Raw genomic sequence first — 23399 nt, 5'->3', positions numbered from 1 at the left:
GCAGCTGCAGTATGACCAGCAGATGCTGCATGCTTGCAGGAAGACAAAGATGAGAGAGAAAAGGAGAACTGAAGATGCTGTACCAGAATAACTTTCTTACTTTATTTTTGCCTTGGGCTGAAGTTGCCAAAATCAGAACTTGGAAATCGGAACCATCTGTTGACAGGATAACTTAGTGAACTGGACAGAATTTATCAACAGAAATTCAGAATAATGTATTTTAGAATCTGCATCAAATCACAAAAGAACATAAATAAAAGTCTACTTTATTTGAGAAGGGGAAAATGACATTACTTCATTGTTGTTTATATAATAGTAAAAATATGGAAATACGTAACTAAATGATCATTAACAATACAAATAAAGTAAAATAGAAAATTAATATGGTGGTATACTATTATTAAAGTTGCAAAAAATTAGAGTAGGAAAAGAAAAATCAATCAATAGAACAGACTAGAGTTGTTAAATAGATACTTTTAAAGATACAGCTTAAAAAGTCATTTCAAGACAACAGAGAAAATCAACTAATCAATAAGTGTTGTGAGATAACGCTACTGACTGCCCCATCTAAAACCATTTACAAGTACTTTAACTACTTATTAGTCCAATTATTTAAAAAGAGAACGACCAAAAATTGGATATTTTTTCATTAATTTTCATAAGCTAATGTAACAGGAAATATAAAAATGTCATTTTTATCAAATTTATTTAATACAAGAATCAACTGGTTGAAATGACATTTGTCCAAGTGATGCCAGGGATAATCAGTGTGTAAACAAACATGCTGCCCAAGCGATGCTTTGCGTAAATTATTAAGAGGTTAAACTCAGATAGACTAACTCAAATAATTACAGTAAGAGTATATTTGCTTATTGATTTATATAATTATATAACCACATAATTATAACATATATAATTGTATAACTATATAATTATAACTTATATAATTATAAAGTAAATACAACTTATAAAATTATGATATAAATTTATAAATTCTGTAATAGAGGTATGAGAAAAATCCTGTGGAAACATAAGTGTATAGAAAGATTTTATAGTAGTAATGACATTTTTGCTGGACCTTTCAGTTTGAATAGGATTTTGTCAAGCACTTAATATTCGGTGGAAGAATATATTTTCCAAAGAGGACTCTATCAATATACATCCTATGCAACATGGTTTTCATCCAATATGACATGAAGATCCTCCATGGAGAGGTAGAGGTCTGTATCTCTTCTCCCCTGAACTTGGGTAGGACTTTGTTACTGCATGATGAATAGGAAGGAACACCACAGTATGACTTCCAAGAGTATTCAGCTTCCACTGGGTCCTTGCTTCCCTAAAAAGCTCACCCTAGAAACTCAGCCACCACGCTGTGAGAAAACCCAAAGCAGCCTATGTGGAATGATCATACAAAAAGGCCCCTGTGGAGAGGCACTGAGGGCCCCAGTCAATAGCCAGTAGCAACTGCCAGACCTGTGAGTGTGCAGGCCTTCAAACAATTCCTGCCCCAGCCTGAGTTCCCAGATGGGAGACAAGCCAACCCCACTGAGCTCTGTCCTAACTCCTGACCCAGAGAACCCATGAACACAATAAATGATTATTCTACACAACAAACTTCTAAGGCAATATGTTATACAGCCAAAATAACTGGAACAAAGACATTTCAAAGAGAAGAAACTGCACAAGTAATGGGCATCACAGAGCATTGTGAGTATTGGAAGTGTTGGGTGATGAGGCCAGAAAGACTGGCTAGGATCAGACCATGAACATTCTACTGTGACAGTATGAAAAAATTAAACTCATCCTATTGGCAAAAGAGAATTATTAAAAGTTTGTAAGATGGGAAGTGAAATGCAAAAATCTGCATTTTAGCAAGATCTCTCTGAGGCCAGTGTCAAGGAGAGATTGGAGAAAAACCTCTCTGATTAAGATGGATTCTAGCAAAACTAAATGGGAAGCATCCCTCGGGCAACATATTCTGTGATTTTTTTTTTTTTTCCTCTTTTGGGTTGCCTCTGAAGCTCATCTGCCTTCAATTTCACTTGTTTTAAAATGTTGGGCAGAAAACTTATGTTCATACAAAACCTGCCTCAGATGTTTATTAGTAGCTTTATTCACAACTGCCAAAACTTGGAAGCAACCAAGACGCCCTGCAGTAGGTAAATGAATAAACCATGGTACATCATCCTATTCAGCACTAAATGAGCTACCAAGCCATGAAAAGACATCGTGGACCCTTAAATGCAGATTACTAAGTGAAAGAAACCAATCTGAAAGACTACACATGTATAATTCCAACTCTAATATACTGGAAAGGAGAGAGTCTTGGAGGAAGGAATTTTTAGGTCAGTGAAACTACTCTGCATAATACTTTAAAAGTGTATGCATGCGTGTCAATATAAATTCGTTGATTGTAACAAATGTACCACTCTGGGCAGACTACTGATGGTGGAGATGCTATGTATGTGTGGGGATATGGGCATATGGGAACTCTGTAGTTTCCATTCAATTTTGCTGTGAATCTAAAACTCTCAAAAAGAAACTCTATTTTTAAAAATGTTAGGAGGGAAAAAATGTTATGCAATGTTAAATACAAAAGTTTTCCTTTCTGTTCTTTCAAGCTTCTGGATTTGGGATCTGTTTACTTGAAGTGCATTATAAGACTATCAAGAAAACTGTTTAAAAATTCTAACCATTTGTTACTAACTATCCATATGAATGCTGTCCTTATACATATATCACCAAAACCCTCAATTCTTGTTATTGTCTTGTTATTGTCTTTATTAAAATATCCTCACTGTTCTCATAACTGGCTTTATAAAAAATTTTATGTGAACTTAAAGTAAATTCTATACTAATACACTATAGCTTTTATATTTTGAATACTGTGACCCTTCAGAGGGGGAATTCTGAGGTCCATGGTCCAAGAAGAGGGAGATGAAACTCAAAACATGAGGAGCCATCTCTGTGACAAGGGAAAGGACACCTGGATATAAAAACAAAGATACAGGAGGGGATGAATGATACTAATGAGAACATCCCCTTCTCATCTTAATGTAAGACCTTCCACCCTACTTTCTGAGAAAATCAAGAGAATTTACCATGTAATCAGAGTTCGAGGACAATAAGGACAGGATAGAGTGGCTCAACTAAGAGATCCTAAAGATCTTGACTAGCAGTAGAACCTTGTTCAATAGTGTAATTTACTGGAGGCCAATGTACAATTTTGATACTGTGCTACTATTAATTATTCAAGAAACGGTTCACCCATTTGTGGGACAGACAATATGTTTCTTGCCTTTTTACATGTTTGCTTAATGCCTGCTTTTGAAAGAAGTCATACATCTATTGAAAGGAAGTTAATAAAAATAAAAAAGTGAAATAAATTTTTCATTTCAACCTTTTGTAAAAAAGTTAAGAGTTGTGATTACTTCAGAAACAAAATAACAAAAAAAAGTAAAAGAGAAAAAACAAATGGGAATATAAGAGTATAGGACCAGGGGAGGGTTGAATTTATCCACACTACTCCTTATTCCTCATTACCAATGTTAAATAAAAGTCAACTGTTGCTATATTTCACAAAATAGTCTTTATTTATGCAGAATTCCTGCCTTGTGTTTCTTATTCATGTTTCTGAATTAACTTCATATCCATTAGCCAAATTACCTGCATCACAGGGGATGGATACTTCTACTTCCCCATCTGACAAGCATGTAGTTGGAGAGATAACAGAAGAAGGTATCATTGGCAAGGATGGCTTTGGATCCTCATCGTAAAATAGAATCAGGTCCTGACAAAAAACAAGAGAAAAAAAGAATTTTTAAAAATCACATTTGGGATATTGATGTTGATACCGTCAGGATACAGAACTTTTTTGTCACCATCAGGAAGATCTTTCCTTCTTTTAGAGCCATACCCTCACCCACTGCTTCTACTAATATGTTCCTACTAATTTGTTCTTCCTTTCTGAATTTTAACATTTAAAAAATATTATATAAATGGAATCATAAGTATATAACCTTTATGGTTGCCTTTTTCACCTGACATGATTCCTAGAGATTCATCTAGATTGTTGTGTTTATCCACAACATAGATGTCCTTTAAGGAGTTAAACATCCATGGATACTACTCAGCAATGAAAAGGAGTTAATTTCTCCACATCTTCATCAGCATTTGGTGTGGTCACTATTTTTTATTTTAGTCATTTTGATATTTTATTGTGTGTTTAAATTATTTTCTGAAAGGCTAATGATGTTGAACATCTTTTCATGTGCTTATTTACCATATGTATTTGCCACATGTATTTCCATATGTATTACCATATGTATTTCATATCATTTGCCCATTTTCTGACTTCCAGTTTGCTGAGTTTTTTCGTAAATGGGTATTGAATTTTGTTCACTGCATGGATTGAGATCATCTTGTGACTTTTTCTTCAGCTTATTGATATGATGAATTACATGAGTCTATACTGATATATTCTGACATACTTCTAATTTGATTTAAATCTACTGGGTTATGACACTCTTTTATCTCATATCCATACCTCCTTTTTACCAAGCTGAGAATCTCAATTCGAGGATACCAAAAATGATACAAATAGAGTATCACAAAGGAACTTATTTGATTTACCCTACATTATACTCATAATAATCTCAGAACAAAAATACTAACATCCCAGAGCAAAATAACCAGTACATTTAACTTTATTTTACATTTTTAGGATTTTTCAATTTTATAATTCTGTAAAATCTTTCCTGATTTCCAATGACACATCTAAAAACAAAGTATATTTAGTGAAACTTAGTTTCTATTACTCCTTCCCACCCTATTCCTTATATCCCACTGTAGTTAACATTTTAATTTTAATTTTATGGTGTATCCTACATGTTAATTCTTCAGCAAAAGCAAATGGAAAGTCCAGGAGGGGAGCCAAATATAAATGGAAATTTATTATGTGATAGAAGCCACAAATTAAAAAAGAAAATATGGACTGTTCAAAAAATGACACTGAGACAACAGATTACCTTTTGTAAAAAGTAAAAATTTAAATAATGGATACCTAATACTATCCATTCAGCAAAGCAAATTCTTGGTAGGTAAGATTCATATATATTTTAAAATTAAAGCAAAAAAGTCAGGATTATTTCTCCCAAAACTAAACATACTGTTATGGGTTGGATCTCAAATGGTCCCCAAAGGCTCCTGTGTGGGAGGTTTGATCCCCAGTGCACCTGTGTTCAGAGATGGGGTTTGGGACTGGACCAGGAGGACTCTGATTTCATTGATGGGTTCACAGCTGAATGGACTATTGGGAAGTGGTGGAAACCAGGAGACAGGGCCTAGTTGCCAGAAGCAGATCACTGGGCTCACACCCGGGGGAGCCATATATGTCTCAGCCCCTTCCTTACTCTGCTTTCAGCCACCATGAAGTGAACAGCTTTGGTCTGCCATGCCCTTCCACCACGATGTACTGCCTCACCAAAGGCCCAGAAACAATGGAGCCAGCCAACCACAGACTGAAAACACTGAACCATGAGCCAAAGTAAATCTTTCCTCTTTTAAGTTGTTTTTCTCAGGTATTTTGTCACAGTGACAGAAAGCTGACTAACACAATACTCTTACCATATGTCCAGCAAATGTATTCCTTGGTATTTACCCAAATGAAGGAGAAAAACTTATGTCCCCACAAGAACATGCACACAAATATTTATAGAAGCTTTCTTCATTATTGCCAAAACTTGGAAGCAACTTTACTTGGTGAATGGATGAACTGCCATACATCCAGACAATGGAATATTTACTCAAACTTGGGCATTAATTCATAAAATACATAGGAGAATTCATAAAGGTGTTTTTGCTGGAAGTATGGAGTACATGTCTATAACCTGTTGAGAAGGTTCTGTTCTACTTCTAGTCTCCTGATAGCTTGTATCATAAACAGCTGTAGAATTTAGTCCAATACTTTTTCTGCAACTACCGATAGGATCATATGGCTTTTTCTTTTCCTTTGTTAAAATGATGACTTATGGGGGTGGATCTTCCAATGCTGAACCAACACTGCCATCACTATAATAAAACCACTTACTACATACTGGCAGATCTGATTTCTAATAGTTTGTTTTGTTAAACAAATTTTTATTTATGTTCATAGTTTTCTCTTCTATTATCTTTATCCAGTTTTAGTATTAGCACAATGTTGATCTCCTAAAATGAGGGGAGAAATGTTCCTTCTTTTTTCTGCTTTAAATGTTTGATATAATTTATCAGTTAAAATGTATATGAGCCTGCTGTTGTCATATAGGTAAGTTTTCAAGCTAGGAATATACTTTTCTTAATAGGTGCTATTCAAATTTTATATTTCTTTCAGAGTCACTTTCATTAATTTGTCTTCCAAGGTACTTCATAGAAGTTGTCAAATATGCCGGGGATTTAGCTCAGTGGTTTCGCCGCCTGCTGCGCAAGCACAAGGACCTGAGTTCGATCCCCGGTACAAAAAAAAAGAAGTTGTCAAATTTATTTCAAAAAAGGTTTTTGTAGTATGCTTTCTATATCCTTTTATTTGTTTGTTTTGTTTTTTCTTTTTGGTACCAGGGATCGAACTCGGGTCCTTGCACTTGCTAGGCAAGCGATGGAACCACTGAGCTAAATCCCCGGCCCTCTATATCCTTTTAAATTCTGTAAAATCTGTGGTAATGTCCTCTAAATCTTCATATTGTAATTTTAAAAAGTGTATAATTGATATTGTGTAATACAAAAAAAAAGGTCTAAAGGAGTAGGGGAAGTGGGAGGGGTAGGGGAAAGGAAAGAAGGGAAAAGAAAAAATATGGGAAAAGGAAAAAAATGGAAACAAAATCTTTGCAAATAGGGAAGGATGGAGGGGGTGAAGGGAGGGCAGGAGAATGGGGAAAAAAATAAGAATCAAGATACATCATGTACAAGTACAAAATCCCAATGATGAATATAACTGTATTTTATACCTAAAATGTACCAATAAACTTAATGGGAAAAAAATACATAGGAGAAACTTAAATGGATATTACTAAGTAAAAGGAGTCAATTTGAAAGGCTACAAACTGTGTGACTCCAACTCAGTGACATTCTGAAAAAGGCAAAATAATGAAAATAATAAAAGGATCAGCGGTTGCCAGGGGTTGGAGGGAAAGACAGATTTATAGGCTGTGTACAGAGGATTTTTAGAATAGTGCAAATATTCTGTACAATGGTATAAAGGTGGATATGTGTCATTATACATTTGTCGAAACCCATAGAATGCACAGCACCAAGAGTGATTCCTAATGTAATCACAGACTGTGATTATGATGTGTCACTGTAGGGTCACTGATTCCAATAAATGTACCATTCTGGTAGAGGATGTTGGTAGTGAGGGAGGCTGTGTGTGTAGAGAGAAAGAGTATAAGGAGAAATCTATACACCTTCTGCTCACTTTTCCTGTTAACCTAAAATGGTTCTAAAACATAGTCTGTTTTTTTGTTTGCTTGTTTGTTTGAGACAGGATCTACTATAGTTCAGGTTGGCCTTGAACTATGTAGTCCAGGCTGGCTTTGTACTCACAGGAATCCTCCTGCCTTAGTTTCCCAAGTGCTAGGATTACAGGCATGTGCCACCATGTTGTCTAAAACATAGTCTTTTAAGAAAAAAGCCAAGATGAACCTTTTTTTGGTGGAGGGAGGGAGTACTGGGGATCGAGCTTAGGATCTTTCACTTATGAGGTGGCACCACTGAGCTAACAAGATGACTTTTTATAAAGTCTCATAGTAAGGAAAGTCTTTCTAAGAATATTTAAAATGTATAAAAAATAATAATATTTAAAATGGAGAAGTCATACAGGGAAGGCAGATGCATTTGACCACATAAAAATTAAAGTGGAGGTCAGAGTGGGGTGTCACACCTGTAATCCCAGCATTCAAGACCCTGTCTCAAAAAAAACCCCAAAACACAAAACTTAAAGACTTCTATAGGCAAAAAAGCCAGAAAATCAAATCAAAGGAAAAACTGAAAATGAATAGACAAAGAACCATACAATGGTTCTTCAGTAAACAAGTAGCTCTTAGATACTGATAAGAAGGGTGCTGGACATGTGCTTCAGTGGTACAATGAGTGTTTTCATACGTGTGGTCTTGAGATCAAGCCCCAGCACAAAGAAAGAAAGAAAGACAGACAGACAGACCGACCAATAGGGAATGATTACATAAATTAAAATTAATTTATGCATCAAGAAAACATGACAACCATATGTACTGATTCAGAAACGTTTTCATGCCAGGGGCAGAGGTACATGCTTGTAACCCCAGCACTCTGGGAGGCTGAGATAGGAGAATCGCAAGTTCAAGCTTAGTCTGTGCAACTTAGTGCCTTAGCCAGACCCTGTCTCAAAATAAAAAGGGGCTGGGATGTAGCTCAGTGTGAAGGCCTAGGGTTCAATTCCCAGTACTGCAAAAATGAATGACTAATAAAATAAACAAAAATAAATAAACATGTTTACAATATATACTTTAGTGAAAGACGCTTACTTTGGAAAAATATAAAATGAATGATTACATTTGTTACGTAGGAAGACAACCAAGATATATTGCTTAGTTCTAAGGAAGCTGTAGAGTAATATATAGTGAATAATTCCACTTGGGTAAAATAAATGTGTAGACATTGAATATTTCCAAAAAAATTCATAAAATATTGCTATCAATAGTTCCTTTCAGAGAGAAACTCAAGGAGTATAGAGGAGTAAGAAGAAAATTAGCTCTTCATTCTTTGCCCTTTATATTGTTTGGAGTTTTTGTAATAAGTTTTCTCTAATTTAAAAAGAATAAGGCTGAAGTTGTAGCTCAGTGGCAAGCCGCTTGCCTAGCATGTGTGAGTCCCTGATTCAATCCCCAGCACCACTAGAAAGGAAGGAAGAGAGGGAGGGAGGGAGAGTAGGAGGGAAGAGGGAGGATTGGGAAAGAAAGAAGAAAAAGTTCCTAGAGCTATTAACAAAGAGTAATAATAAGCATAAACATGAAAATAGGAGGACTTTACAGCATAAACAATGATAGAAAGAGACAGAGGAATGATACATTAACATAACTAAGAATGAATATAATTTCTACTTTTCTAACAACTTTGATGAGTTCAAATTTTTGCTACTATAATAAATGACATGGAGATAAACCCAAGGATAAAAATTGTAATATTCTTCATTTAACAAAATAGTAAGTAGAAGCAGTAGAAAATAAACATTTCTCATCTATTGCTATCAATTTAGCAACTCAGCACTAGACTGAAGATTCTGGTCAGCTTTAATTTTGTGTGAACCACTTCTCAGCATCCCTATCTGTTGCCATGGAAACGACTGCGACGAAAAAAATCACAACCTCATTGTTCAATCTCTTCAAACAGGCGAAGAGTGTCTTTAGAGGTGGTCAGAAGCTACAAAGAGCCTTATTAATTAGCAAATTTACTTAAAAAATTCTGGACAGTAGGCACAGAGTAAATATACTCATGTCTGTCATAAATGTAAAGCCTTTAGTTTTGAAAGCATCACTGTTCTGCTTGTTTGAAAGCTCTATCCTGTTAAGAATTTTATTTATTGCTTTTAAGGTCATTTTTCTTTCATTTGTAGAAAGAGAATGGTTAAAGAGATTTTTTTTTTCAATTTTTAAAAAGATATGTTTAAGTACCTTCATTCTGCCTAAGCAATTGTCAATATCATTTCCTTCTTGTTCTGTATTAGGAACATAAGAAAATTAACGTGGATATGGTACCTCCCATGCAGCACACTGCAACAACAATTAGCTTTACTGTTCAACTTGTTAGATTTTGTCTTCTGCTACAGGAGAGCCTATCGAAGAGGACATAGTGGCTTGCATCAAATGTTCCTGACAACAAGAGGAAATGCTTGTCAGCAGGATGATGCGATATTGTTGATACAGCCATATTTTGAAAAATGAAAATCCAGTTTCTCAACTTGTTTTGAGAGAAAGGTACCATTTTTTCTAGCTGATACAACATGTGGCATAATCAAGATTTAAAGACTGATACAAAAATCTAGGTGGCATTTTATATCTTTGGCCCCAAAATAAACAGGATTATTCAAGTCTATTTTGTACCTAAAGGCCATCACCAGCAAATAGACTGGTGTCAAATTTAAAAATAATTTTGACTTAATGCCTTATCTTTTAAAACAGTTGATACATTTTCAATCTGTGAGCAATTTCCCAAGAAACAGTGAAATTTCAAGTTTATGTACCTTTCAGAGTTGCTATAAAAATAGCTGAATTCAGTACTTAATTGGGTTGGGAAAGAAAGCCAAGAAAGAATTCCAATCTCCTCCACAGGGTAATGGCAGGAAACACTAAAAAGGCATTCTGAGCAGGAGACCAAAGGAGGAAAAGAAGAAAAGGTAGCATGTATGTAGTGTCTATTAGTTATTCACTTCTTCATTAATAAAAATTTATCAGCTGAATACTCAGTATTGAATAAGACTAAAAATTCTCTGAAGGATATTTCCTTCTAGTAGGAGAAATACACAGTTTAAAACACACACACACACACACACACACATGCACAAATGAATGAGAATTTCATACATTCTCATTCTGGGGAGAACAGATTTCTAGTCAAGAGGGTTCTAAAAGTTCATGCTTTGAGGATACCTCCCATCTCCAAACACAAAGCAATGAAAGAGAAAATATAAATGTGAAAATTAAAAAGACGCAATAATGCTGAAAGCCAAGACTAAGATCTTCATGGATGAGAGCATGAATAGAAACGCACAATAAAGTTGTGGACCTTTGGGGCTCTAGATCCATAAAAGGATGGAGAAAACAAGGAACTCAACTCTGTAGAGGTAAACACAGATGAAAAGTATTCGCCAAAGACATGAGTTCTGAATATGGACCCACTGCTTGAAATTATACTCAGACACTGGGATCTCTTGTTTATAAAAGAAGCCAAAATACCCAGTCATCAATCATGGCTTGCAGTCATGGCTTCTAAAACCATTACACCGAGGAAGATGAGGGGACATAAACTCTGCAAATGAAGCATGATTCCTAAAGGGAAAAAAATGGCAATATTAGGCTTCATCAAAATTTAAAATTTTAAAATGAAAGATATTGTTAAAAAAAAGATCAGCCACATACAGAAAGAAAATACATGCAGATCACAATCTAATAAAGGACTTATGTCCAGAATATATGAGGAATTCACAAAATTCAATGGTAAAAATCAAACAATTCAACTAGAAAATGGGCAAAAGATATGAACATACATAGCACCAAAGACAATCCATAATGGCCCAAATAAGCACATGAAAAGACGTTCAATTTCATTTGGGAAATGCAAATTAAAACCACAATGAGATATCACTGTAAACCTATTACAACAACTTAAATGAAAATAGGAGTAATGCACTATACCAAAAGTTGGTGTGGAAGCAGAGAAACTGGATCTCTCATACACTGGTGGTGGGAATATGAAAGGGTATAGCCAGCTACTCTGGAAATCAGTTGGACAGTTTCTTATAAAACAGCATACAAACTAACAATCACAATTTTGGACATCTATCCTACAGATATGAAAACTTCACATACAAAAATGTGTACATGAATATTCACAATCGCTTTATTCAAAATTAGCCCAAAGTCAGAAAAACCTAAATATTCTTCATTGGGAAAATGGTTAAACAAACTCTAGCACATCTTCATAATGTGGCACTGCTCAGCAATAAAAAAATTACTGCTATGTATAACAACCTGAATGTACCTCAAGAGCTTTACACTGAGAAAAATACAATCTCAAAAGATATACACTGATTCCATTTGTGTAACTCTCTAGAAACAAAAACCACCAAAATAGGAGACTGCCTTATTGATTATGCCCAAAGCAGGCTGTGAGCAGTGCAGGCTGTAAAGAGTTAACCCCACAATTGGCTTGTTTTGAAAAGCTAGTCCTACTATTCCATTCCCACACTTAAAACCTTAACTAGAAAGACAAGGTTATTTGCTAACTACAACCCTATATTTTGTACGTTCTGTTCCTAATTCAAGAATGCTTTGACTTTTCCTTTACAGGCCTTGCTTGCATCAGTAACATTACCATAGCAACTGCACGTCCCCTCACATACCACTTTACCCCCATCTGACCATGATGTCATCAAAAAATACTAGTGGCTTGGACTGGCCAGGGTCTTTGCTGGTTTCTCAACACTGGCCATCCTGGCTCCCCATTTCTCTGTCTCTTTAATTCTGTCTTTGAGTTTTTCTTTTAACTTTGCATCTTAGCACTGAGCAGGAGATGGGAACCTGTTGTGGGGGTGGGGTCTCTGATAAAATACTAAAGAGGTGGAGGAAGGATAATTATTGCCAGAGGGTGAGATTATAGGTGGGGTCAGAGCAGGCGGCCTTAAGGATTTCTTTTGTGGGGATGGAACAGTTTCCTATCCTGAGCGTGGGTCTGGTTCACAAAAGTGTAAGTGATAAAATTGCACAGAACCACATACGCAAACATACAAATGCAGGTTAAAGAAAACTTAAATACTGAATTGAAAAGCTAAATATTGAATAAGGTCTGCAGTCAAATTAGTACTGACGTACCAACATGTTTCCTGGTTTTGACATGACAGCTACATAAGATGTCAACCCTGGGGGAAGCTAGGTGAAGGATATACAGGGCTCTACTATTTTTACAACTTCCTGTGATTCCACAATTATTTCATAATAAAGTTGTTTTTTTGTTGTTTTTTTTTTGTACCGGGGATCGAACTCTGGTTCTTGCACTTGCGCAGCAGGTGGCAAAACCACTGAGCTAAATCCCTGGCCCTCATAATAAAGTTTTTTAAGTGAGTAGAGGAAGATGGACTACTTAATAAGTTAAATATTGCCTATTCCCAGGGCACAAATAAAATAACTCTATCGTATACTACAAAGTATTAGAAGACACAGGATCTCAACACTTAGAAAAAATAAAAATGTTTATTATATTGGGATAAGAATGTCTTTAAATTTTTTTAAAAGCACAAATCCTAAAAGAAAACTGATAATTTGACCTTATTCATATTTAAAAGCCTATATAACAAAAACCCACCAAAACAGAGTCAAAAGACAAGTGCAGTTTCTCTTAGAACACATGAAGCTGGGAAACACAAGGAAACAGATGTGCTCCAGGGAGGAGTAAGGCCAGAAAGATACTATTTTAGACCAGTGGGGTGGGGGTGGGGGCGTCAGAATTCTAACCTACAGAAGTGTAAGATAACAAACTGGTGTTGTTTTAAAGCGTAAAATTTTGGTAATCTATTACACAGCAAAAGAAGGCTATACCAGGGACTCACGTCTGTTGATTTCCAAGCGTTCCCTTCGAGTGGTAGTAGAGTTTCCTGGGACAGCATGGTTTCTGCAGGCAACTTAAGTTCTTGGTACTGCTCTTGTTTCAATCTTGCCTTGGAAGCATTTTCTGTCAACAATAAAGCTAAGGTTTTACTTTGGCAAACAGCAAGATTTATATTAGTTCATAATTTGTAAGTTTAATCTTTTCAAAATATCATTCTCTCTACTAAATATATATCACCTGCCAATGGTAATCTATGACTATGAATTACTTTGATATACCCCTTTACAATGTTTGGTAAATTCAGAATTATTTAAAACTACAACCAAAATTCTAGCCCTTTTCCATCATCAACAATTCTATTATAGCTTTATTATTTGAAACACTTTTTAAAACTAAGGTATAATACAGTAAATAGTAAGGTATAATATAGAAAATCTAGTTTGAAAATGTGAAAATTATTCAAGTGAAATTTTAGCAAGGCAGGAATGACAATTATAATTATTCTAATTAATATTTAAAGAACTTTATTACTGCAGTGCAAATTTCATGTGTTCTAAGTTTCTAACCAGAAATATACAACTATTTGATAAAAAATGAAATTTAAAAGTATTAATTTAAACATAAAAGGAGAAATACATCAATGAAAATAAACCGATATTTCTACTTATATATATTTATTAATTCAATATTTTTGTGGCCTTAATCTTTGCCTTTCTATGTTAATTACTATCAGTACCAACTCTAAAAAGTTTACTCTACACAGGGGTAGAATGTTTACATAGTAGGTGTGAGGCCCTCAGTTCAATTCCAGCACCACAAAACAAAGTCTAACTCTGAAAGTATTAGTACCAGCTCTATATCAGCATATTATTGTATACAATAAGAAGTACTGTAGGAAAGGTATCTTCAAACTTGTGTATGTACATTATTGGGTGTATGACAAGACTTCCCAGGGACTAGGTGGGCATAGCCCCTTTTAAAAGAATCATCTTCGGGCTGGGGATTTGGCTCAGTGGTTTCGCCGCCTGCTGCGTAAGTGCAAGGACCCGAGTTCGATCCCCAGTACCAAAAAAAAAGAATAATCGATTTCCCCTCACTGTACAGAAGAAAGACTTACGCTTCATCTAATTTGCAAAAGTGCATCTTCCCAAAGCCTAAGAACCTCTAAGGCACCAAAACAACAGTTTAGAAAAAAAAAAAAGCTACATGCACACACATACATATGGATTCAGGGGGCCTCCTTTAATCAAGGCACAAAAACCCCAAAGCTCCCTGTCTCACACATATTCTTGTAAGGACACAGTATGGCATAAGTACCAACAAGGTATTTTGGCCCAGACCAGCACGTTTAGTATTCAGATATACCATATTATGGTATGGGGGAGCAGGACAGGTGACAAGTTTTATGTAATGTTTTTTGTGCTTTTTATCCCCTAACTATTGTCAAAGGATGCCTAAGAGTCCCTTGAGAGCAAAGCAACAAAAATCCAGGAACAGGGCTATTTTGTCATCAATGCTACAAACTCCTGACAAAGTTCCAAGCCTGAGCTGTCCATCTTAGGAAAAAAATTCAGGAGTGTGAAGATTTATTTTTATGCTTCTTTGAATAAATAATGCATTTCAGGAAGGGGACTTTAAATATGACTAGGTTTTTTCATATCAGTTTTATGTTTTTTGTTTGTTTTTTTGGTACTGGGGATCGAACTCAGGTCCTTGTGCTTTCAAGGCAGGTGGCAGAACCACTGAGCTAAATCCTTGGCCCAGTTTTTTCATATTAGTGCATATTAATTATACTGAATATTGGGTTACATTGTGGCTGTTTCTTTTCACAATGAGAGTTGGTTTTGCTAATAGGGTTATAAAAGTATTTTCCAAAATCTGAATGAAACAAATGTGCATTTTAATGAGTTAATGAAAATATATTTACAGTATATCTATAATAAAATCATTTTCCCAAAAAGGTATTGTATTGTATATTTCAATTAATATTTTTATTTTCCCCACAGTTTCTGGCTATATTAGGTTACATGGAAGCATAACAGGTTTAATAAGTATCTGATATCCTTTAGTAAAGGTGTTTCTGGTTTTAGTCCCAGAATTAAGAAAGTAAATTACTCCAAATGACTATTTTAACAAAACTTTTTCTAAAGTAAGACATTTCCAACTCTGGTTTCAATAACACCGAAGAAAGACTTAATCAAATTAACAGTCAACAAGAGATGAAAAATATTTTTATAATAAATCACTATATAATTTTGGCATATTACTTGGAAGGAATTCATAGACTTGATTGGCAGTGCTATAATAAAAAATTTCTATTCCCACTTATAATTTATGTCAACTTTTCATAGCATTTACATCTATAAAAATGTAAAGCAGAAACAATTTATGCTAAGCCTTGTTTATATCAAGCAATAAGTAATATTTATATGTGCATAAATGAATAGTCCCATGTGGCTCATAAAAGCATGCATTTCCAATAAAATTGTATTCTTTATGTTTGATAAGTACTTATAGAAATTTGTAAGGCATTCATGTGGTTTTGATAGATTGTGTACTAACAATGACTGTAATATGTCAATCTAGAAGGAATATTTTACCATTTAAAACCTTTTCTCAAAGAAAATTTAGAAAAACAATCTCATCAAAAACAAGCCAAGGTCATCCATTCTTATCAGTCATATTCAATATAGTTCTTGGAATTTCAGCTACAGTAATTAGGCAAGAGTAAAAATAAAAGAGATACAAATAGGAAGGAAGTCAAATTATCCTGATTGAAGATGATATGGTTCTATACTTAAAAGACCCTAAACATTCCACTAAAAGACTTTTAGAGTTGATAAATGAACTCAGCAATGTTTCAGGACATAAAATCAACATAAAAAATCAACAGCTTTACTGTACACAAAAAATGGACTAACTTAGAAAGAAATCAGGAAAACAATCCTATTCACAATAGCTTCAAATAAAATAAATTACCTAGGGAAAAATCTAACCAAGAAGATGAAAGACCTCTACAATGAAAAATTCAAAACACTGAAGAAATTAAAGAAGACACTCAAAAATGGAAAGACCTTCTATGTTCATGGGTTGGGAGAATTAATACTGTCAAAATGGCCATATTACCAAAAGTGATCTAACAACTCAATGCAATGCCCATCAAAATACCAATGACAATCTTCACAGAACTAGAAAAAAATCCTAAAATTCATATGGAAACACAAAAGACCTAGAATAGCCAAAGAAATCCTGAAGCAAAAAGAACAAGACTTGGAGGTATCACAATACCTGATTTCAAATTATACTATAAAGCCACAATAATAAAAACAGCATGGTACAGGCACAAAAATAGCCACATAGACAATGGTACAGGATAGAAGACACAGAAACAAACACATGCAACTATGTATGGCCATCTGATTCTGGATTAAGGAGCCAAAAATATACACTCGTGAAAAGACAGCCTCTTTAACAAATGATGCTGGGAAAAGTAGATATTCACTTGTAGAAAATTGAAACTATATCCCTATTTCATGCTCTGCATACAGAAATTAATTAAAAATGTGTTGAAAACCTAGATGTATGACTGAAACTTTGAAACTGCTAAAAGAAAACACAGGAGAAGCACTTGAAGCCAGAGACACAGGCAGACTTCCGAAACAGGACACTAATAGCAAAGGAAATAATAACAAGAATCAATAAATAGGACTATATCAAATTTAAAAGTTTCTGTACAGCAAGGGAAACAACTAGCAGAGTGAAGAGGCAGCCTACAGAATGGGGGGAAATTTTTACCAGCTACTCTTCCAACAGAGGGTTAATATCTAGAATATATAAAAAACTCAAAAAATACCAAAAATCAAATACAGTAGCCCAACTAATAAATGGGCAAATGATTTGGACAGTCACTTATCAAGAAAAATATAAACAGCTGATAAGTATATTAGAAAAGGTTCAACATCTACAGTCTTTAGGGAAATACAAATCAAAATTACATTGAGATTCCATTTCACCCCAGTGGCTACCTCCAAGAATGCAAAAAACAATAAACGCTGGCAAGGATGAAAAAGGGAGAGGAACCCTTCTACACTGCTGGTAAGAATGTAAATTAGTACAATTTCTATGAAAGTCAGCATAGAGATTCCTAAAAAAACTAAAAATAGAGGTACCATATTTGACTCAGTTGAATCACGCCTTAATATGCACCTGAAGCAAATTAAAGCCAGCATACGAGGGATACCTGCATATCCAGGATTATGGCAGCACAATTCATGATAGCCAAGATATGGAATCAGCCTAGATGCCCATCAACAGATGAATGGATAAAGAAAATGTGATATATATACATGAGAGTATTACTAAGCCACAAGGAAGAACAAAATTGTGTCACTTGCAAGGAAATCGATGAATCTGGAGACCATCAGATTAAACCCAATAAGCTTGACTCAGAAAGACAAATATTAGATGTTTTGCCTATTATGTGGAATCTAAAAAGGATGACAAGAAAGTAGAAGGGAAACTATTATTACACAAGAGGAAGGGAACATAAAAGAGGGGGAGGGATGCAAAGGTGGAGTGATAGGGAAAACGATACAAGAAAAATATACTGTACATCTGAAATCCCCTCCAAAAATGTGAAACCAGGGAGAGTGTGGCAAAGGACTGATGGGGGTGAAAATGATCAAAGTATGATATGTGCATGTATAACTCTCCTATAACCCATTACAAATAATTTCAGTTTACATACACACACACACACACACACACACACACACATATATAGATAGATAGATAGATCTGATATTGAAATGACTTTCAAGCATAAAAATACTTTGTGAGGATAAAATTCTGTGAGGGATGTGGAGGAAAACTTTAAAGAGAAAATTAAATGATGTAAAATTTCCAGCAGTTAAAAAAGAATTCGTGTGTTTTTTAAAATTAAGGATTACAGATATCAATCCCAACAGTATTTAGATTCCTTCAGATACATTTGTAAGACTGGCAGTTTTGTTTTACTTTTCTTTGGTAGTGTCAATATTTACACGCCAGAATTATATCCTTTGAAGCTACTTACTCTTATACATTTCCACATATTAACCTAAAATCTTGTGAGGAGGTACATAATTTTTCAAAATCACTTTAGGGAATAAGAAAAATATCTTGAAAAACAATGGTATGAGTAATGATCCTTGCCTTCATAAAGTTTATGGCCTGACTAGGGAGATTAGTCTAACATATGGTACAGGCTTACAGGAAACAATCAGAGAACAATTATATGCTGAACTTTCTTGAATTAACCAACTGTAGGAAAATCCTCAAACAAGAAGTAAAATTTGAACAAGGCTTTGAAAGGTGGTTAGAATTTTGATAAACCCAAAGGAAGAAATAAATTATTCCAACCAGAAAGAACTATGTGAGAAAAAGGAGCAAGTATGGCAGATGCCAGAGATACAGTACTGAAGACATAGCAAGAATTTTTCATTTATGGTTGTAGCTTTTCATGTTATTGTAACCTTATTGTAACATGAAAATGGGTGATTAAAATGGGCTTATTACTGACTTGGGGATTTTATAATTAACACTGGCAAACAGTGGTGACTTGGAGCTTAGGTTATCTATCCAACTTTTGCTGGATTTAATCAGAAACTTTATTACCACTCCTTCAACATTTGGCAACAAAATCATCTGTGAAATGATACAGATTTAGGCTTTAGATCCAAGAAATAGATTAACAAACATTTCAGAAAGTCAATTTTGAAGAAAATTGTAAGAAAAATTGAGAACAGTAAGAATTGTGAAAAAAGTATCTTGCATATTTGGAGATGCATGTTTCCCCTATCTTATGGGGCAAAAAGGAAAGCAGTTAGAATATATACTAAGTCTATGAAAATTTTTTTTTTAATTATCAGTACAAAACTGAAAGTGAGATGTGTTTAATTAGATTATATGATTACATAACATTTATTTCTGGATTTTCACAAGCAAGTGGAAGGAGAGAATATACATTTAGTCCCTTAGTGGAATGAAATCTCCTTGGTATCATGGCTATTTATCAACTGGGACTGTGACAAGCCAAAGAGGATAAGTATGTGAATGAGAACCCTCAAAGGACTAAGTAAAGATGATATGGGAAGTGACGTCAATGGAGTCATTCAAAGATGAGGACCTAGAGACCAAGGCTGTATGCACTTTGCAGAAGCTATCTAGAGAGAAGTTGTAGATCCTGTGGAAGCTGGGCACTCAGATAACACCTTGAAGCAGAAATGGTGAAATCTGTCATAGTTCTTAGGTGAGATATCAAGTCAACAGTCAAGACTACCAGACATTAACAATGTAAAAGCATGTTCTGGAATTGAAATGTTCCTTAAATTGAACAAATTTCCAAACTATTCTATTTATTACTTAGCACCTAATAAAAATTGTTGCTAAGTGTCCTTTCAGGTGTAGTGTAAGTAAATTCAGTTATTTACTTAAAATTAACTTTTTATAAAAAACAATGTGGGGCCGGGGATTTAGCTCAGTGGTTCCGCTGCCTGCCTTGCAAGCACAAGGTCCCGAGTTCGATCCCTGGTACCAAAAAAAAAAAAAAAAAAAAGACAATGTGTTCCAAATGGAAAATATGCAGTCAGCTGATGAACTGATAAGATATAAAAGTAAAGTCTCACTATAATTAAATTTAGAACTAACTTTTGTAGAACCATGAATTTGGAACCTTGATTCCAATCTCATTGCCTTGGAACATAATACTTAACCAACTTCAAGTAATTGATATTTGGTCTATTTTTAAATTTTTCATTTTGTTGTAATTTCAAGCTTATGTTGCAACAGCACAAAGAACTCTCATATATTCGTTGTTAACCAATTGTTAACATTTTGTCCCATTTGCTTTATTTATTCTTTTGCTGTTTATGCACACATATTATTATTGTCCTATATTTTAAACTTAGAGGAAAAGCCACTGTTGCAGATTGAGTTCCCCTGGAAACAGATTCTAAGACATATTTCTACATGGGTGCTCAATAAGAAGTGTTCTTAGAAACAGTATCTGTGAAGAGTGAAGTGGCAGGCTCTGGCTGTAATGCTGTTTTGAGAGGACTCAGCCACCTTCTAGAAGCTGTGAGGCTGGAATGGCTCGTTACCCTTGTCCTGCCCTAAAGCAAGGGGGATGGGCCATACCCGCAAACCACTGGAAATGCTTTCCTCTGAGTAGGAATGACCTTGGACAAAGAGGCCCTCTTGATTTTCAGGAATTCTCAGAGAAGAGCTCAGCTGAGAGCTCCAGGCACCAACCTTTCAGCAGCTGATGGAATGAGCACCCCGATCTTAGAGTGAGGTTCTGGAAGTGCACCACAGCACCCACTAAAGACATAACCTAGTGTTCTGCTCTGTCACTGCTTCTAGTCACTTCTGAGACACTTCAGGATAGGAGGCAGTGTATGCAAGTAATACTGTAAATTTTTCTTGAAGGGTGAATTTTGAGATTACTAGAGGAAAAGCATGTTTTTTTTTTAAAGTAAGAAAAGAAGGATAAAGAACAAGAAAGTAGAGATGTTTAAGTATATTTTTAAAATTAAATTTGAAATAGCCAGATAAGAAAAAGTGAGAAAGGACCAACTTTTATTGCTCGAGATATTTAAAAGGTAGTGAAGGCAATTTTATTCAGCATTTTGTTAACAATCACATATAATATTTGAGATGCTGCCAATAGTTCTTACTTAAAAATAATGGGAAACAGGAAAATTCACAAACTAAAAGATCAGCTCCAGGGACAAAGAAAAACAGATCAGTCACAAAAGCAGGTTTTAATATTCAGAGGCTGATTCCTGGGTCAAGATAGCAGAGTGAAACTGTGACATGGAATCCCTACTGACTGGGGCTGGGAGTGTGGCTCCATTGTAGAGCACTTGCCTATCATTCATGGGGCGCAATCTCCAGTACACACACACTCCCATCGCTCAATACTTACTTAGACTTACTGAGATTTATTTATTGGAGGGGTATTTATTTGTAATGTTGGGGGTTGAACCCAGGGCATGAAGGATGCTGTGCAAGTGCTCTACCACTGAGCTACCCTATGCACCCAGCCTGAGATGTTTTTCTTTTTTGAGATGATTTTGTAAAAGTCAAAACTAATTAAAAATTTTCATGACAACAATTTTACATGGAAGCAGCTATTAACTAAAAGTTAGGAAAGAAAGAAAGCCAGCCAGTCAGCTTAGGACATTCTTTCTCTCCCAGACTGATATGATGAGTTGATAAGAGACTGAAATTTCTCACCAAAATCTACATGTCTGAAAAAATAAAAACTGAATAGACAATGCTTTTTTTTTTCTTATAACTGAGAAGAGGTAGAAATAACTAAAGAAAAAATTAAGTTCAACAGAGTGTGTAAAGACGTTGGGACTTCAATGACAGTGAAAGCCACAGTTTCACATTGCATTAAGCAATGATCCGAAGTACCAGGCTATTGCCTCCACCCATGGGAATAGGATACAGAAGGGTACATGTCTCAACTAGGCAAGATTACTAGGACCCCATACAAGAGACTCAAGAAACACGGCAGATTCAAAGTGTTCTAAAGAAGATTGCACATGACCTCAACTGAGATCTCCTATTCTTCCTTGCTATAAAAAGTGGTTAAAATAAGAAATAGCCCACAAACTGCAACTTGATTAAAAAAAAATGGTCTCAGATGGGAAGAGTTAAAAAAAAAAAAAACCCAACCCACTCTGTATCTGAGCAAATTAGTCAAAGTGTATTGTGCTGTAGCTATATTAACCCCTTTACTTATAATAATTCTAAAGTAAGTACTATAGTATGCCCATTTTACAGAAATGAAATTGCAGCACATGGGTTTAAATAACATGTCCAAGATCATACAAGTAACTAGGATGTAAATCTAGGCCTTGTAGCTGTACAACTTGAGCTTGTAACCATTACTCTCTACTGCCTTCAAAATATAGTGCTCAGTCAGAGCTGCCTAAGCTTGAGTAAGGTGTAAACAAATGACCTGGCAACTAAACAAACACATTCCAGTAAGAAAAAGGGAAAAGAGAAGGAGAAAAGAAGAAGAAAGGGAGAAAAGGTGACATGCAAATAAAATAAAGGTCCCAAACACAGAAGAAAACATAGCTCAAGAAACAAAAGGGAAACTCTTCACAACAAGGCATTTAATGATTTTTCAAGTTATTGTAAGTTACATCCTTTCATAAAATTCATTTTATAATTATTGCTATTACATAACAATACAAGGCTGAGTATCTTTAAAAGTGTTTCTTGTCTTTATATGTTTCCTATTATTTAGGAAGGGCTTTCTATATATCCTATTTTTCTGTTGAGCCAACCCTTTTTTGTTGATATAAGGAATTCTTTATATTTTCTAGATACTAATCCTTTGTCAGTTACATGTGTTGGAAAATTTTCTCCAGTCTTGTGATTTTTCACTTTTTATATGGTGGTTTTTTTTTTTTTTTTTTTTGGTACTGGGGATCAAACTCGGGACCTTGTGCTTTCGAGGCAGGCACCAGAACCACTGAGCTAAATCCCTGGCCCCATATGGCGTTTTCTGATGTTGAAATCTACTACAAAAAAATATACTGAAAAAGCTAATCAAAAGAGATGGTACTGGCACAAAACCAGACATATAAACCAGAAACAGAATATGGTTGAGAAATAAATCCATATACTTTACAGTCAACAAAAGTACCAAGAACAAACAGTGGGGAAAGGAAGGTTTTTTCCATAAATGGTGCTGGGACAACTGGATCCACATGCAGAAGAATAAAACTGGACTTTTATTTCATTTCACATGCAAAAATCAACTCAAAATTAACTAAAGACTAGCAAACCTAAAGGAAAAACTTTTTGACATTGGTCTGGGAAAAAATTTAGTATGACCTCAAAAGCATAGGCAACAAAAACAATTTAAATTTAGTTTTATTAATTTTCTGTTGCTTCTATAAGAAATTACCAAAAACTTAGTGGCTTAAAACACCACCCATTTAATATCTCACAGTTCTACAGAAGTCAGAAGTCCAGGCATATTGACTGGGGTCTCAGGTTCTGGGCCT

General features: G+C 34.9%; 1 protein-coding gene across 2 annotated transcripts in view; it reads right to left on the bottom strand.

The window, feature by feature from the left end:
* Positions 1–23399, bottom strand: part of Enthd1 (ENTH domain containing 1) — a 118375-nt gene that overhangs the window by 42465 nt on the left and 52511 nt on the right. For both annotated transcript variants that reach the window (XR_015452280.1, XM_021258970.2), the window contains exons 4-5: positions 13331–13452; positions 3667–3790 (exon numbers count right to left, since the gene is read on the bottom strand). Coding sequence is in view for 1 of the 2 variants with exons in the window: in XM_021258970.2 (XP_021114629.1) it covers positions 3667–3790; positions 13331–13452 (246 nt within the window). In the remaining variant the exon portion in view is untranslated. The remainder of the gene's footprint in view (positions 1–3666; positions 3791–13330; positions 13453–23399) is intronic.

This window comes from Heterocephalus glaber, unplaced genomic scaffold (genome assembly GCF_053883595.1).
Source record: "Heterocephalus glaber isolate CG9 unplaced genomic scaffold, H.glaber_assembly_v1.0 deba00001444, whole genome shotgun sequence".
NCBI classification, from domain to species: domain Eukaryota; kingdom Metazoa; phylum Chordata; class Mammalia; order Rodentia; family Bathyergidae; genus Heterocephalus; species Heterocephalus glaber.
The sequence above is the reverse complement of the archived record's forward strand: the minus strand, read 5'-3'. Positions and strand labels throughout refer to the sequence as shown.